At 43.5% G+C, this 18,635-nt stretch overlaps 1 protein-coding gene across 3 annotated transcripts; it reads left to right on the forward strand.

Moving 5' to 3' along the window:
- Window positions 1-1,012: 1,012 nt before the first annotated feature.
- On the forward strand, window positions 1,013-18,089 carry mmaa (metabolism of cobalamin associated A). Of its 3 annotated transcripts, none has more exons than XR_013789869.1 (8): window positions 1,013-1,163; window positions 1,514-1,925; window positions 2,320-2,442; window positions 6,589-6,759; window positions 7,430-7,515; window positions 11,506-11,655; window positions 15,048-16,003; window positions 16,174-18,089. XR_013789869.1 is itself a non-coding variant. In XM_079499304.1 (7 exons), exons 2-7 carry the CDS (start codon window positions 1,532-1,534, stop codon window positions 15,345-15,347), a joined length of 1,224 nt encoding a protein of 407 aa, XP_079355430.1. In that variant the 5' UTR covers window positions 1,013-1,163; window positions 1,514-1,531; the 3' UTR covers window positions 15,348-18,089. The 3 variants fall into 3 exon arrangements, 1 of the variants encoding a protein (XP_079355430.1); XR_013789870.1 differs by having other exon boundaries at window positions 15,048-15,967; window positions 16,138-18,089; XM_079499304.1 differs by having other exon boundaries at window positions 15,048-18,089.
- The last annotated feature ends 546 nt before the right edge of the window (window positions 18,090-18,635 follow it).

An 18,635-nucleotide genomic window follows, 5' to 3' on the forward strand; every position in this document is an offset into this window, starting at 1 on the left:
CCGTTAACCCGGTCGATGCCAAACTTTGCACACACACTCCCTGGTTGCCAACGATGAACCTCTGCCCCACATTTTCCAGAATGGCCTGTTATAGCGCCACCATGAGGCAGCTTTTCAAATTTTTTACCTAAAACTGCACCGATCTGCGTGAAACGTTGCATGCACACTCCCTAGAGGCCAAGGACAAACCGTTGACCTGCATTTTCCGCATCTGCCTTTTATAGCGCCACCAGGAGGCCGACTTTTGTAAAACACATTTTTTGATATTACTCCTCCAGATTCTGTCCAAAAATCTCACAAATCGTTACACACTATCTCTATGGTCATGTGCTCAAGTCGGATCTGTCCAATATTTCATATTCCATCCTAATTGGCTATAATTAGCTTTCACAGTTTGCAAGATTGCCCCGTTTTGAACAAAAGCCTCAAATCATGAACGCAGCATGCAATTTACGTGAAATCTTTCACACATTTTCTTACTAGGCTGAGGAATATATCCCACCCTTTTCACATTGGCCTGTTATAGCGCCACCAACAGGTTGATTTTTGCAAAACACATTTTTGGAACAAAATGCCTCAAAAACATGTTTATATTAATCCTAAACATTTTGCCAAACATCTCACACAGTCCTATCCTCCTGGTGGAGACCTGTGCCCAGAAGGGCACTTTTTCTAGTTTGTAATTCCAAACATCCTTGTACTTGAAGTTGGGAAGGAAAAGAAAAAGATATTTGCTGCCACCTACTGGGAAGAGTGGGCAACACGACTATCGTGTCCTGGTGTTTTTCCTGATGGAAAAATAAAGTCCCCCCAAGCCCAAGTGATTGACTATTCATGTAATTTATTTATATAAAAAATATAAAATCCTATGAAATGAACACAATATGTTGTCAGATTTCGAGGGGATGTGCATGTATCACGCTGGCATCACGACGGCAAGGGGCGAACCCATAGAGTATGGGCGAACCCCTACGTCACAGGAAGTAGGAAGTGAAAGGAGCAAAAAGTGGGAGACAACAACAATTCGATGGTGGGAGGGAGGTCAACGTGAATCCAATCAGAACAGATAGATGTGCTTATTAAAACGTTTTAATTAAGATGTAGTTTAGATTCACACGATATCCGAAGATAGACAACGCTAGAAGTGGATTTGACGCAGTTAGGTAAAGTGTCAGTGAGTGCATGTGCTTTAGCCAGTGAAGACAGTTTGTGTGTGTGTGTGTGTGTGTGTGTGTGTGTGTGTGTGTGTGTGTGTAATTTACAGCAGTCTGTAACCTGCACTTATGTCAACACATGACTGGTTAGCACTTTACCAACATGTTCTATTAAATAATACTGTCAGCACGAGTCTCCAGATGAAACGTATCAACATTAGTTACTTAGAAAGTTAAAATAATTGTATAATAATAATAATAATAATAATAATTATTATTATTATTACACTATGCATTCATGTTGTAATTCACTGCCTTCCTGAACCACACTGGGGTTTCACGCCACAATTCTCCTATAGGCGACCTGTGTGTTATAAATGGGGCCGACTGGATTTGCTCTCCTCCGCCACGTGTCTTATCAATATAAGCACCTGTCATCCCCTTCGACTAACAAGACCCGATGCCTCCTCCTCGCCTGTTGCCACCGCAGCGGGCACAGCTGGCAGCACAGGAGGTCTGCTGGTGGAGGGGTGGAGGCGGCTCTTAGCCAACACATACAAGACCTGAGCGCGCCTGAAAAGAGGCTGTTGAATAAACTTTATGAAGGACTGATAAGCGGTCAGCGGGCTTCCCTGGCCGAGTCCATCACTCTGGTGGAGACCCAGCACCCCAGGAAGAAGGAGCTGTCTCAGGTGTTGCTGCAGAGAGTGCTCTCCTACCGGAAGGAACAGGAACAGAGGAACCAAGGGAAGCCGCTGGCCTTCAGAGTAGGTCTGTAGGTCTTTGATGTGGTTTTGTTTTGTTTTCTGTCTCTTGTTAAAGAGACACACAACATGACTTATTTTCTATCAATTCCACACCCCACGAAGCCTCGAATTCATGGAGATTGTTTTGTTTTTGTCGCATTCCTGAGCCAATAATTGACGACTGGGTCAATGGTCAATAGGAGACTCGGCAGTCTCCTACCGGAGGCTCTGCTGGTCATCAAATAATTGGCATAGGAATGGGACAAAAACAAAAAAAGGACTCCAAGGCTTCATGCGGTGTGTAATTGATATAAAATAAGTCCTTTTTTGGGGGAACTCCTTAACATGTATTTTTATACATGGCTCACTCGGCTGTGCATTTAGTTTGAGCTGTGTGCTGTGCTGACTGTTTGTTCCAGGTCTGTCCGGCCCACCGGGAGCAGGGAAGTCTTCTTTCATCGAGGTGCTGGGGAAGATGTTGACGGGACAAGGACACAAAGTGTCAGTGCTGGCTGTCGACCCCTCCTCCTGCACCACAGGAGGTACTTCCCAGTTCCCACATCGTCATCAACATGATGTTAATGTTGTCATTGGCAATTGTATGTTCATTGGATATTTTCAGTGGCAAAGATCAATATTGTCTTTATGGGAAGGATTGTACTTTGAATTGATTGCTTGAAATACATGATGATGTGTTTCTGGCTAACCTCGGTCCCAGCCTTACTCATCTGCGAAGAGTCCGGCCTGAACATCCGTCACATGTATTTCACACGGATATGATATTATTTGACCAATCACAACACTTTGTAAAGTGTCAACGTAATTTCAACGTCATTTCCTTGAGTGGGACTTGAGTGGGACTTTAAGTCGCAGGAGGAAAATCCTGCGACTTCTGCCAAATTCCAGCAATGCACTCTACAGCGTAGGTCTTGCCCAGCGTGGTTTCTGGCGTCTTAGTCTTTTTCTTGTTCAGAACCTATATGTGATGAAGCAATTCCTTATAATGCTTTCCAGGTATACAGAGTAGCACTCTTACAGTAATGCACAGACTATTTCTTTTTCCACAATATTTCTTGTACGAGCAGTTTTTAATGCATATATTGGACGATTAAGACAAAGCGGAAATGAAGGACAGATGTAGCAAGGAACACAAAACTATGAAGAAAGGAAATGGGAAATGCACATCAGGGACAAATGCACAAGATATATAATGGCATATTGACCATTAAGACAAACAAGGAATGAAGGACAGATCATTTAGCAAGGAACAGAAAACAAACAATGGAAAAAAAGAAAATAAATTGGAAATGCACATCAGACATAAATATAGATATTTAATGGGATATTGACCATGTGCAGCGCCTGATATCACTGCATAGCCTGTTTACTTTGTACTGTCAGCTTTGTCTGGTTTCCAGGCTGAAACCTTATAGACCAAAGCAGTTGATAGTGACACTCACACAAAGTCAAGGTGGGTGAGGGAGGGATGTCACTAGAAGTGATGAGCCCCCAAGAGCCCCCAAGAAGTGATGAGCCCCCTCCCCAATGAGCTGAATATCTTCTTTGCCCGGTTTGAGACAGAGGGCACCAACACCAGTCCACCAGAGCCTGCGATACCGCAGGAGGCCAGCCCATTATCCATCTCAGGGGCTGATGTGCGTAAGGCCTTCATGCGAGTGAACAACCGCAAAGCTGCAGGCCCTGATGGCATTCCAGGTCGTGTCCTTAAAGTCTGTGCACATCAGCTGGCTGGTGTGTTCACAGACCAGACATCTTCAATCTCTCCCTCTCCCAAGCTGAGGTTCCTGCTGGCTTCAAAAGGTCCACCATTGTACCGGTACCCAAGCGTACGAATACATCATGCTACAATGACTGGAGACCTGTTGCCTTAACACCAATTGTCAGCAAGTGTTTTGAGAGACTAGTTACAATTTACAATTTAGGCATTTAGCAGACGCTCTTAATCCAGAGCGACTTACAATAGGCAAGAACAAAAAGCATGGGAATACATCACATATGTAACAAAATGCATTTATCGCGAAACATGCGTAAGCTAAGACCGTGACTAGAACATATCTATATAATGACACTATACATATAAACTATAACTAGTGAGAGATTACATCTGCTCAGTCCTGCCCGCTACACTGGATCCATGCCAGTTTGCATACCGGAAAAACAGATCTACCGATGACGCAGTGGCCATGGCTCTCCACACCACCCTCACTCACTTGGACAAGAGAGGGAGCAACAACAGGTATGTGCGGATGCTGTTTGTGGACTTCAGCTCCGCCTTCAACACAATTGTCCCTGCAAGACTGGACATTAAGCTCAGAGACCTAGGCCTGCACCCAACCATGTGCAGGTGGATACTGGACTACTTGTCGAACCGTGCTCAGGTGGTGCGGATGGGGAACATAACATCCGACCCAATGACCCTCAACACTGGTGCACCCCAAAGCTGTGTGCTCAGCTCCCTCTTGTACTCCTTGTACACACATGACTGTGTCACCACACACGGCTGCAATATCATCATTAAGTATGCCGATGACACCACACTCATGGGGATGATCACAGATGCCAGCGAGACGGCCTACAGAGACGAGGTCAATAAACTGGCGCTATGGTGTCGGGAGAACAACCTAGCTCTCAACGCTGGAAAGACCAAGGAGCTAATTGTGGATTTCAGGAGACAGAGGAGCGAACACACACCAATCTACATCAATGGAGTTGCAGTGGAGCGCATCAGTGAGTTCAAGTTCCTTGGCACACACATTGATGAGGACCTTAAGTAGGCCAAACACACCACTTATGTGGTGAAAAAGGCACAACAACGCCTGTACTGCTTACGGCGCTTGAAAAAGTTCAAAGTCAGCCCCCGTATCCTGAGGTCGTTCTATAACTGCACCATCGAGAGCATCCTAACGGGTGGAACCATCGTGTGGTACGGGAGCTGCACTGTCCGCCAGCAGAAGGCACTATAGAGGGTAGTGAAAGCAGCCCAGCGTATAATTGGAGGTGGGCTTCCCTCCCTGGCTCCCTCCAGGGAATATATACGAAAGCCGATGCGTGGCCAAGGCGAAACGGATTGTTAAAGATGTGTATCATCCCAGCCACAGCCTGTTTGAACCATCTAAGTGGCCGTGGCCAGGCAACCGGTTCCTCAGCCTCACCAGCCGCACACAGAGACTATGGAACACATTCTTCCTTTCCGCCATCAGACTTATGAATAGACACTGAACACTACAAGGCCTGGGCTATTTGGTCATATGTCTAAGACTTTCTGCATATTTGCACTGAGATCTTGCACTTTTCAGTAGTTTTAGTTTAGAGATGATAGTTTTAACTTGCACTTAGTTTTTTTACATAGATTATTTGACACTAGACTGTAGCTGTTGTATGGTTTTTTAACGCACAATGAATTTCACGTGCCTTTTAGGTAAAATTTGAAAGTACGTTTTGCTTTCTAATTTCCAAGTGACCTTTCACAGGCCAGTCAGAGTCAGCCAAAGGGCCGTATTTGGCCCCCGGGCCGAATAATGCCCAGGTCTGCAATAGAAGGACCGGGAAGTCTGGCGTGTCATTGTGAAATCCATGATTTCGACCGCGGCCGAAAAATGATGAATGAAGAAGAGCGAATCAAAGGTGGATTTCCAATATGAAGACGGTGAGCTGCAAGACCAATACGTATGAAGCTGATGACGCCTGTCACAGTGGAGGTCGATATGATACGGTAGATACAAGCAAGTTTGCACTTAGACCAGCACAGCCTATGGACAAAATTGCACTGCAAAATGCGTTGATGGCCAATTATCAGGCATACAGTTTATAGATGAGGAGTGGAGCCTGTCTAGAGATAGAGACATGTGTCTAACTCTATCTTCCCTGCTGTAGATCCTCTGACACAGATTATGCAGAGGCTTCTGCAGCAGCATACATTTATGTAATTTATTAGGTTCAGATCACAGTACATTATATCGGAACATCACACATAACAAACGACAATACCAAAAGTGTCTCCTACATTTATGAGTGGTTGCCAAACCTTTACAAAGCCTTGATAATAGTCATGTATGACATATGTAAGCTTTTCTAAGGGTATTATCCTTACCACGGTTTCATACCAGTCTGCTAATGAGGGTGGATCTCTAGCAACCCAAACCTTGAGAATGCTCTTTCTCGCAATATACAGAAGTATTCTAATCAGTTTAACATTGTTTCGTATATTTCTCACATGATGATAACCCATCATTTTACAGATCTCTTCCTTCACTTCCTCCAACAAATGTCTGATTAATGGACAGCTCCAGATCATATGTACCAGTCTCTCTTTTGCATTTTGGGCACAATTTGTGCCAAATTTGCTCCTTTTTGAGGGGCCCTCCCAACACCTGGCTTTTCATTGAGATGTCATGTGGCAGCAAGTCTATGGACTTTTTAATCTTTGTTTTAAGCATGCCTCCCTTTTTTTATGTTCCATGTCATGGGGGCCATGACATGGCACCCCTCACTTCACACTTTTTCTTCACATACAAACGCAAGGATTTGTAAATAATGTATTCTAGAGTCCTACTGTAGGTAGATACAGTGCACTTAATGTATGGAATAACACTGCAATTAAATACATTTTGGAATGCCATTTTGCTTACTTGATTGATATGCTATATAAATCACTCTTCTCCATCCAGGCTCTCTGATGGGTGATAAAACTCGTATGACAGAGCTGTCCAGGGACATGAATGCTTTTATCAGACCGTCCCCTACCTCTGGAACTTTAGGCGGCGTCACCAGAACCACAAACGAGGCCATCGTCCTCTGTGAGGGGGCCGGATATGACATCGTTCTTGTAGAGACTGTAGGTAAGAGTAAGACCTGGTACCTCCAGCGGTTGCTTGGATTGCATAAAGCATGGGCTCGCACAACAGGCACAATATTCAGAGAATACGTAAGAGACGTTCAATGGATGCTTAACCCATTTAGACCTGAGCTCGATTCTATAATGTCTTCCAAATCCTGACCGTTTTCTGAAAAACCCTATGTTTTAAATATATGTAATTGGCCGCCGAACCCCATCTGAAAATATGTTGTTCCAGGGAGCCCCCAGAAGCTTAGATTTGAGTTAAAAACGTTTGCTCTGAAAGAATATATATTCTTTCTTATAAGATTTGCACCACATTTTCTCAAATTTTCAAAAATAGCATGAGCATTATTGGTGAGGACCAATTATAGTAAGATAAGGTTGAAAATGGATGCTGTAGTCCTTTAAAGAATAAAGTGTGGGAAATGATCAAGACAGTGGGCATATAGTAACCAATCTGAGAACGCATCATCAAAAGTAATAGGAAAAACAGTGCTTTTGACGGATAGGAGTCAACAGTCTGTCTCAAGAGACTAAGGAACAACAAATATAACAAATGTCAGCGAGATGAAATGCTGTGATGAAGAATAATGAGCACGCTGCCAACATCACAGTATTACGTTGTCCTCCTAAGCACCGGTGAGCCTGAAGCCATGGCTTGTGTTTTCCAGGTGTGGGTCAGTCAGAGTTTGCAGTGGCTGACATGGTGGACATGTTTGTTCTCCTTATACCACCAGCAGGTGGCGACGAACTCCAGGTCAGTGAAAAACAGTGACATGCCAGCCAGATTCCATTAGCTCTCATTCTAGAGCAGTGGTTCTCAAACCTAAAGGACCCGGCCATAACAGACCTTTATGAGTCCATTTGGAACCCCCTCAAGGAACCCAGATTGTCCCACTTTGAGAACCATTGGCACTGTTTTCCAGACACTTTATACATTTTGTTTTTAATTATTTTTTCAAAACATCCTCAAAAACATTCCCAAAAAACAAAGATTTTCATTCATTAATAACAATTCAATTACATTTTTTAGTAATTTCATGAAGAAATAACATATTTTTAAGGAATTCCCTAAATTAGAAAACAAATGTTTAAGAAGTAGTGAAAATTGCAGAGCTTGTAGATCTGCTATTTTCACTAATTTGGGTCCCAGGCAAACGTCTAATTTCTCTCTTTTTTCTTCTCGTCACGGACTAAAACCTTTGTGAATCTCTAGAGCGACTGACAGTAATTGGGTATGTATGGGTCCAGTCAGTGTGCTACTCAATACTCTCATAGCTTTTCAATAAAAGACAGTTTAACTCAGGGGTTCTCAAACTTTTTCATGTCAATGACCCCCAAATTGACACTAATTAGCCTGCGGACTATTTGAAAAGATATTCCAGGGACCCTATAAGAGAAGATTTTTACGGCTCTAGCAGTGATTCTCAACCTGTTTAATTTCAAGGACCCCCAGTTTGACATGCATTAGTCTACAGACCCCCATTTAATGGCATTTCTATCTCTGGGCCCCCAATTTCTATTGTAAAATCAATGTTTGTTCAGTTATGGTTTCAAGCTGTCATATTATCTTTATATTCCTTTAACGTACAAGTGACTTCTACCTGTATCTAGGCAACTATATACATCTATACTTGAGTTCTTCTGTAACACATTTTCCAGGTTAAGTGGGGGGTCACTCAGTCTAGTGGTTTTGCACACATAATTTAGCTTCCACACGTACAAAATGGAATTAATTACTCTATACAAGATACTTATTATACTCCATTGGGCGTACAGATATTTTTAAAGCATCAAACATTCTTAGCGATCCACATGGGGAACGTGTGGCTCCAATGTGCATCTCAAATTTCATGTGGCCATCCATGATTCACAATGGACTCAATTTGACTCAAATCAGATATGAGCCCCATTGACTTCAATTATACAATTATAAAATTAAATATTTTCTAAAAGTTTACAAGGTGAAAAATAGTGGTGGTATGTCTGTGGCCTACTTGCAGTGTGCATACAAAGTTTGTCACTGATCAGTAAGTACAGTGTTTTGCGAGATTAGCTTTGGAGACAGACACACACACACACACACACACACACACACACACACACACACACACACAGACACAGACACACACACACACATTCATAGACGGCTTGAAGTGGTCCCACACAGCCTGACCTGATGAGGAAGATCTTTCTGTCAAAGAGTTCTAATAGTTGACATTCAGCAAACGCATCAACAATAATGGCTGGCAATGAATGAATGAATGCATGAATGAATGCCTTTATTGCAGACTCAGGGTCCATAGAGAAACATACAAAACACAAAATACAATATACATCCAATAAAAAAACAGTCCAAATGTACATGGAGACAGGCATCTGTGACAGTTATAAATAAAGGCTTTTAAGCCAATGTTTTCTAAGGCTAGAGGAGTATCTAGTGCAACTTTTGACAGGGTTATTTATACTGACGATGATGCTATTCACAGACTCATCCAAGCGACACGTGAATCTATGCATTAAGTTCCGGAGAACAGCTTGAAAAGTATTGACTCTTGCAGCCACAAGCATTTCACTACATTTCACTACTATGATGAGCTTTGAATTGTCCTTTATTTTTATTTAGAGTAGCAAATACATTTTCACCCCCTTTTGAGGTGAGATGAGATATACTTTACCAGTAAGACGCCTTAAAGGCGAGGAGCGACCGCAGGGCTGAGACACTTCATTATGTCAGCACTACAGCGGAGCGGACGGACGGTGAAATCTCTACCAAAGTCCTGATGTCACTCGCTCATCCCCTGGTCCAGGGCTGTAGAAGTTTCATTTGAAATTGTCTCATATAAGCATTGTGGTCCAAAAATAAATAAACTGTCTCTGCGATATTGTCAGGGAGGTGTCTCTGTATCGTCACAACAGCCAGTCAGTGATATTTGATACAGTCTGTTTATAGCGAAATTGTTAATAATTCGACGGCAGCAACGTTTTCTCTCAGTCAGTTGATTTTTTATATCCATATGAGTCAAACCACCGCGATCATTTGTTTATTTTTGGAACACGGTTATTATTTGACGCAATATGAAAAAGTTGCGCTCCTGTCACTTTGGGGGTTGCCTCCGTACAAATAAACTTCTCGAAATGTACAGAAACAAAAGAATCGCCGGCGTGTGTGTGTGTGTGTGTGTGTCGCCTGTGTGTTGTGTGTGTGCAGCATTACCTGAAGAGCGTGACAAAGCATTACATGAAGAGCGTGTGACGGAAGCGTGACAGCCTTGAACGTTACAGGCTTCCTGCACGTTTGCATAGCAACTGCGACCTGCAGTCGCAATTAATCCCCAAAGGGAAATTGAGGCGTTACAGCAGCAGCACAGCAGCATGATTAAATAAAACCGCTGGACAACAGACACAGGTGGACATAAACACATAAGACCAGAACCACCATAGGACCATATGCATTGGGGGAGACAGTTCTTATGCATTTGCATTATAGAATCTGATGGCAGTTGGCCAATGTAGTTATGCCAATGAATTCCTCCCTATACCCACATTTGTGTTGTCACTGTGAAGAAGGCATTCTGTTGCCGAAACGTTGGTATAATAAAGGTTTTTTGCATCGTGACTACGAGCTGTCTTTTTTTCCTTTTTTCAAGTTGTGTCTCCCACGGTCAGCACCTCCCCACTATTGGTGTGTGCTCCTACCTCTTTGTTTGCACTGTTGTATCCTACTGACTCACCTAGCCTGCCTGCGAGGAGCCCCAACTGTAGGGTCCTACTCCTCCCGCCACAACACTCCCTGCTGACAGGTGCCGCCCAAGCCCGTAGGTAGGAGAGCAATAACCAGTATCACCCTCCCCGCCTGGCTTTCCTCCTCCGAACACTGGCCAATTGTGTTCACATAGATGCTCAACAAAGCCGGATGCACCACAGTGAATTCGAACCCACAACCTCCGTGGTGGTTGTTCAGGGACTTTATCACTGTGCCATGCGGGGTCGAGTTGTCTTATATGGAGTGAGTTGATATACAGTAGGTCGAGTCTTAATTAAGAATGAGACTCGACAAAAGAGTGACTACATTCTGTAGAATATTAAAACCATCTCACTATCAGGGAACTCTTATCTGCATCATAAAAAAAAGTCAATTGTAATGGAATCTGAAAATTCTGATACACCTTGATCACAATACGCCATAGATTATGTGTACCGATTTGTGAGAGTTTTGGACAAAACATTAAGACAAAAACTGTTTTGAAAAAATGCCGGAATATGGGTAGTACTAGTAGCGTTATGATCCAAGATTTGGATTGTACAACGGTTCTAAGAGTCATAGCTCAAAATATGAAACAGCCTCACACACCGTCACCATGAGCTGACGTGACAAATCTTGGACAGAGGGAGTGTGAGTGCAAAGTTTCACAATGATTGATCCAATGGTGCCAAATTGCAGAAATAGATTCAAGAATAGTTTTGAGCGAACAAATTTGGAAGCATGTCATTGGCTGTCAATCGGCCCAATCATCAAGATCGCGGGAAAACTGACCAGTGACGTCAATCTCAGGAGGCATTTTGTCATCTCTGTAAGCAGACATACTATAGTAAACAGTAGCTCTCTAACCTTCCATCTAATAAACTCACAATCTGTTTCACTTCATTCACAGTGCCCTCAATCAGATTAGGAGTCTCTAGACATGAGATGTGTGTACAACACTAGAGTAACATGAACTGACCGAGCCCTCTACTGGTCCCGCAGGGCATCAAGCGGGGCATCATAGAGATGGCTGACCTGGTGGTGGTGACCAAGTCTGATGGAGACCTGCTGGTGCCAGCACGTCGGATCCATGCCGAGTACACCAGCGCTCTCAAACTGCTCAGGAAAAAATCCATGACCTGGAAACCAAAGGTAGGGGTGTGTGTGTGTGTGTGTGTGTGTGTGTGTGTGTGTGTGTGTGTGTGTGTGTGTGTGTGTGTGTGTGTGTGTGTGTGTGTGTGTGTGTGTGTGTGTGTGTGTGTGTGTGTGTGTGTGTGTGTGTGTGTGTGTGTGTGTGTGTGTGTGTGTGTGTGTGTGTGTGTGTGTGTGTGTGTGTGTGTGTGTCATCTTTTCACAGTCCCCGGTTGCTTTGACTTTGGGATCCCATTCCCATCTACCGAAAAGTGTAGAGTTTAGATCCCATAGCCTGAGGAGGTAGTCGGCTGCAGTATCCAATAGCTATTTCAGTTCATACGTCATAAATTGCCCGCTAAGGATCCACTTATGTCCAAGAAGCTCTCTCCTTGGCTCCCTCCTTGGCTCCTCTGCAAGCAAATGTCAAATTCTGAGACAGTTCCAGAATGTTGTCTCTCCTGTTTTCTTCCGGCTTTGCTCCCGTCCCATAAAAAGGCAATCAATACAGCCACTTGAATGTTGTGAATTCTGACAGTGAGCTGCTGTGTATGCACCCCATAGGTAATCAAACTGTAATTTTCAATAGCAGATCTACAAGCTCACAATGCATCGCATTGTTACCCATTGTGAGCATGTCAATCTGCTATTTTCGTTATCTTTATGCACACGCTATCAATTGTCACATTTCTAAGCCAATAATTTGATGACCGGGTTATGGGTGGCAGTGGTTCCCTATGGAGACACAAATGAGACTATTTGTGTCTCCATAGGGAACCACTGCTGGTCATCAAATTATTGGCTTAGGAATGCAACAAAAACTAAATAATATGAATGAATGAATTAAAGTCTCCATGGGGTGTGTAATTGATAGTCATTTTGGATTGAACTATCCCTTTAAGAAGTCTGATCCCTTTAAGGGCCGGCGGTGGCTCAGGTGTAGAGTGGCCGGATGGTAACCGCAAGGTTGCCAGTTCGAACCCGGGATCCCCCAGTGTCGAAGTGTGCTTGAGCAAGACACTGAACCCCTAATTGCTCCTGATGTGCTGGTTGGTGCCTTGCATGGTTTCAGCTGCCATCGGTGTATGAATGGGTGAATGTAATGCACAATCTATGTAAAGCGCCTTGGATAAAGGCGCTATATAAATGCACCATTTACCATTTAAGTAGTCAGACTAATCGATTTATTCAATTATAAAAATCTGTTTCGTGTCAATTCATTGATATATAGAAAATAAAACAAATTATAAATCCCAATGCTTCTTGATTATTCGATTAAATGAAAAAGGAATCCGTAGAACAATAATTGCTACGAAAATAAGTGATATTTTCAGCCCAATACATTTTTGACTCGGGAGTTGGCAGTGTCAAGTTTGTTGCATGTCTGGTCTATTTGATTGGTACATTTGCATTTTCACATACAGCCCCTCTGGCTAATGTCTAGATAAGTTCATGGTTACGATACATGTGTGAAAGCAGCTAGATTGAGAGATAGAAAGAGAGAATGTGTAAAAGATGGGGAAAGGGAGTCTTTATGTTTATACAGTGTGTGTGTGTGTGTGTGTGTGTGTGTGTGTGTGTGTGTGTGTGTGTGTGTGTGTGTGTGTGTGTGTGTGTGTGTGTGTGTGTGTGTGTGTGTGTGTGTGTGTGTGTGTGTGTGTGTGTGTGTGTGTGTGTGTGTGTGTGTGTGTGTGTGTGAAACCTTGAGGCGCAGGTGGAGGGTTGGAGGTTATAACTAAACCGTAAAATGATAAGATTCGAATTGATTGAGAAGATTGAAAGCGTTGTCAGTTGACATCTCAACTGAGTTTGGCATCGTACTGTACATGCTGGCCTGTACTCAAATGAGTCTGTCCTTAAAAGAAGAAAAAAAGCATACTGTATATGCGCGTGCGCACACCCGCACACACTGTTAACCGACCCCAACAAGACGACCCATGGAGAGGTCAGCTGATCCGGGGGGGATGATGATGTCATAGCCTCACAGAATCAGTACTGCAGTGTCTCCTCACGCCTGCCTCCCTCCCTCCCCCGCTCACTCGCCTCGCTGGCCTTGTCCCTTTGTCTCCCTGGTCCAATGCAGCATCTGCCCACCTGGCAGGCGGCCAAGCAGCGACCACCCTCCCCTCCCCCAGTCCCCTAGCTCCAACCCATCCAACCCCTCACCACCACCACTGCTCTGAATGCTGCTGCTGTGTCATGCATTTTCCTGATTAGAAGCCCACACACTCTGAATAAAAGCCCGATCTCTCTCTCTCTCTCTCTCTCTCTCTCTCTCTCTCTCTCTCTCTCTCTCATGCTCTGTATTGCACTCTTGTTCCCATCTTGTTTCTGTTTCTTCTAGTCTCTTCTTTCTCCATCCCTACTCTTAACTGGTTGCCCTTCCTCGCTCTATTAGGCCTAACACAATTTCTAAATAAGCCCCCATCGCTCTTTCTTCTCTTCTCTGTCTTCCTCTCTTACGCTCCATTTTGTTATCTTAACTTTGTTGCCGTGCCTATTGATTATGTCTAATGCTGAGCTCCCTTTCTCTGTCTTTTCACTGTTGTTTGTTAATCTGCTTCCTCTTTCGATTTCATCCATCCTTAATTTGATCATAATGTTTTTGGAAGCTTAGGTAAAGTACATTTGGTTGGAATTATATTTTTATGAAACCAAGTCGCTTGTCTCTTTCAAGTCATGTATATGCCAAAACAATGAGTGTTTGATCAAAATGTTACAGAGTCAAAGAGAAGCCCCTCTGGCCGTCACGTCTGAGGACTTAATTTTCTTCAGCATAATGTCTTCTGTTAAACACAGAATAAATGTCACCAGAATTATTTTGGGGTGGCCTTGTTGTTTAATGAAATTGTTAAAAACTACAATTCTATTCAGCCAAAATAATTACATTTCAATATGTCTACTCAAGACAGTGCTGCCTTAGACAGCACTATGCTGCGAGATCTAGCTGTGCCTCTAGCTCCATGTCTCAGTGTAATGCATTAAGCCGAGTGATTTAATTGTCCTGAGGGCAGCCTTTTTTTAAATCTCAAATTAGGATTTATTTCATGTTGCCATCAAAGTCAAACCCAAGAGGGCATTCTTCATTTTATTCCGGGATATGGGACTGTGTAGCAGAAAGCACAGCCGACTGCTGTTGAGTGTCGACATCATCAAAGTACCTCTAGTTGACGAGACTAAATGACAGTAACAGACATTTACCCAAGTTCAACTCTGCTTGCAGCCATTATTCTATCCCATCGAATTGTAATTGTTCATGAAGCTTTAACTCAATTCAAGTCACCATGCACCATGTGTAACTTACAGTAAGGTGCATTCTTAAATGTAATCCATAATACCCAGGTTAACATCATTTTTTTTCCATGGCCATATTACCCATTAAATTGCATTATACTATATCCCCACCACACCAGGTGGTGCGAGTGTCCTCTCAAACCGGGGAGGGCATCCCCGAGCTCTGGGCGAAGATGGAGTCGTTTCGGGACAAAATGCTGGACAGCGGGGACCTGCAGCGTCACCGCAGGGCCCAGCACAAAGTCTGGATGTGGAGTCTGATCCAGGAGAGCGTCCTGCAGCACTTCCAGAACCACCCGGCTGTCAGAGGAGAGCTGCCCCACCTGGAGGACAGGGTCACCAGGGGAGATATCTCCCCTGGACTGGCCGCTGACCTGCTGCTCAAAGCCTTCTCGTCTTCTTCATCGTCATCATCATAGTTTGGACTGTCACACCCAAGGGAGCCCCCTCCCAAGGGCTGTCGGCATCCTCGTCGTTGGCACAGGGACCACTGCACTTCTGAAGAGTGAGGGACCTACTGGTGCCTGGCGTTGGATCGGTGCCCCTTGCTGTACTGCCAAGTTCTCCGAAGGGCGAATTCAACATCTTTTGGCCCTCATTAGTGTGTTAATGAAATTAAAATACTGTACAAGCCTTAGTCGGACCCAGTGGATATGAACGGACCAGAAACCAGTACTGTTGCTTGTTTGAAGCCGTACGAGGCTTCATCCTTTTATTTTAAATCCAAATTTGAGATGAGATGATAGATTCAAAGAATCCCGTTAGCACAAAGACTGAATCCAACTTGTTTACTCTAAATATAAGGAAAGGACATATCATTGGCCAGTATTCAGTTCTCACATACTGCAGGGGAACATTCAATATTAGACAATATACTGCAGACGAAGATGTCATTTCATATGAATAAGAATCTTATCAATTGACACGCAAATGTTAAATATTAAGCATTTCATATTTATATAGAATATTTTATATAGACCAGGGATCAGCCAGGTATTTGTCGTTGCCCAAGAAGTATCTGCAACCCCACAATCCAATTGTGGCATGGCCATACAGTATCTTAGTGGATAGAGAGGCCATGGCCATACAGTATCTTAGTGGATAGAGAGGCCATGGCCATACAGTATCTTAGTGGATAGAGAGGCCATGGCCATACAGTATCTTAGTGGATAGAGAGGCCATGGCCATACAGTATCTTAGTGGATAGAGAGGCCATGGCCATACAGTATCTTAGTGGATAGAGAGGCCATCTGGTAATCAGTTTGTCCCCTGGTTTCCCCCCCTGTCTGCCCCCTATACATGTTGAAGTGTTCCTGAACCATAACGGCTTCCCCCGGGCGCTCTTCACGACCCTCTGAGCAGCCATCAGCTGGGTGAAGCTGAAACCGAATTTCCTGTGCGGGACTAATAAAAGGTCTACCTTCAACCTATAGAGCAGACATAGGCAAGGACCGATGCTGCCTGCCCGAGGATGGATAATATGAGGGCAACGACAAACATGCCCATACTATTACATACCCATAGCCTTAATTCACAAAGACAACTAGAAATAAAATATTATTTGATCAACACTTTAAATTAATAGATTAACATTTACTGGCAACGCAGAAAATGGTCCCACTGGTATTCCCAGACAGTGTGGGGAGAGCTGGAACACTGAAGGTGTATTGCTGCCATGCTTCACGTGAGCAGGTAAACTCCAGTGTCTCCTCAGCCATGAATTAAACCAAACCTTCCCCAGCAACCGTGTTTGGTGGCCAACTTTTGTACTTGGCAAATTCCTTAGTAGCCCTTGGCCTTTGCGGTGCCAGTGCAGATTGCAGTTGCACTTTAGCTGTGCTGTTTTGTCAGCTGCCGTTTAAACCCTACGAAAGATATGGGTTTCGCTATTGCAGGTCAGCTGTAGCCTAACACTTAGCGAAGATGGCAGTTGACCAAATAGCGCAAGCATATTGCCCCCTGTCCTCAACTCCTCTCACCCAGGGCAAATAATGGCTGGGCTTGTGATATTATATACAATATAAATATTTCAACTTGATTGTTTTCCGAGACAGGCATTTTAAAGATATTTAAAGGAGCATTCAGTGATTTGGGTGATTTGGAAAAAAACCCGGTCCACCCGGTAACAAGATGTGCACATGCACACGCTCTACAGTGGGGGAAGTACAACAGACCAACAGCACGCGCACCAATGCCAGCCACACTCGATCATGATTGGAGGAAGGCACCTCTCATCCTGATTGGATGAAAGCTTTGCCACCCAAAGCCCAAACCGAAACTAGGGTTTTTTGACCCCAGGGGCTCACTGGGGACAGGGAGGAACTCCTTATATGGTCAGCACACTTTATAGTAGGGAGGATTATCCAAAAAATAAGAAAAAATAAGTGATAGTTGAATTAAGTGAAATCACTGAATGTACCTTTAAAGTACTGGTATAACCCAATAGAAACTGGCCATCCAGGCTCAGCGGAAGGAGCTGCTAAGGTCTTTTTCCTTTCCTGACAAAATGTGAACATGTGTGACAGATTTGATGGATCTCTGTCCTCTATGTTTGAGCAACACATACTGTACAGTCATAACTGTACACAACAATTTTGACTGTGTTGGTTAACCAGTCGGTTGATACCCAAAATATGGGTCTTGATATGTTCTGGCAGGGTTGCAAGCAAAGAAATAAAGTAAACATATACAAATGGTTGAATTCTAGGGTTTTTTGTGTCCTGATTTAATGGCTGGCACAAGCTTTTATGCATTCTTTATGTATGCTTTTAATTAACTGAACAGACTTGTGTTTGCTTGTTGTTGGAATGGAATACATTATTAAATTAATATTTTTGTGTACATATCATTGATATGATTATTGCTGCCCATAAGTAATTTGCGTCTGAGATGCAAATTGTTTGTAGACAGTGGAGATGGGGTGAGCAGCCCAATGAGCCCATGGGGGAGATTTCCTTGCTGCTTGTCATGGTTGCCTTCAGTCAGCATACCCTGATTTATTTGACTTCATTAAATCTTTTTAAAATAGTGACCAGATATGTGTTTGTTGAGAGTATGTGTCTTTTGGACCCTTTGGCATTTATCGTCTAGTTTCTTTGTGATTATTGCTGTTGTGATATGGCAATCACATTGACATTAAAGTGATTATTGTTGCCCCTGCACATCTCATGGGATGTGCTTGTTTGTTTTAGAGGATGTTTTCATGTTTTACATGCAGATGCATTTGAAATGTTTTATTGATAGTCATTTGTGGAGGCAAGACAGAAATCCTCTGACAAGGATTGGGTTTTCAGTTGCTTTAATTTCTGGCATACGGCTGCATCTTCATTCAGTTTAGTTGGAATAGGGATAGGGATGGTATAGTCAGTCGATTCAGTTCTGCCTGTGTACCTCGACTAGTGCAGGATAGAATCGTGCCACAACTATCTGTCACGTGTATCTGTCATGCTGTCTTTCTCTCTCAGCAGTCCTCTATCGCCAAAGCTGTAAAAAGAAAAAACATGAGGTGCCTGCTCTCCTTCAAGAAAGATATGACCAGAATTGGCTTTAATATACAATACATTAGCCCCTCTTAACCACTAGAGGTCTCCCAAACTCCACTAAGTTGTCCTTTTGGCATGTTATAAAGACAGGTCTTAACCAGCCTGTCTCTCCCTCCCCTAGGTGGGTACTCCCAGACATTTTCCATTTTGGGTGTTTGATAGATG

The sequence above is a fragment of the Electrona antarctica genome, assembly GCF_951216825.1.
Source record: "Electrona antarctica genome assembly, chromosome: 4".
In the NCBI taxonomy this organism is placed as follows: Eukaryota; Metazoa; Chordata; class Actinopteri; order Myctophiformes; family Myctophidae; genus Electrona; species Electrona antarctica.

Bases quoted from the DNA above. Each gene is read 5' to 3' on its own strand.
- mmaa (XM_079499304.1), top strand. From the start codon at position 1,532: ATGGGGCCGACTGGATTTGCTCTCCTCCGCCACGTGTCTTATCAATAT. The intron at 2,443-6,588 runs GTACTTCCCAGT...TTCTCCATCCAG, and splicing joins CTCCTCCTGCACCACAGGAG to GCTCTCTGATGGGTGATAAA. The intron at 11,656-15,047 runs GTAGGGGTGTGT...CCACCACACCAG, and splicing joins CCATGACCTGGAAACCAAAG to GTGGTGCGAGTGTCCTCTCA.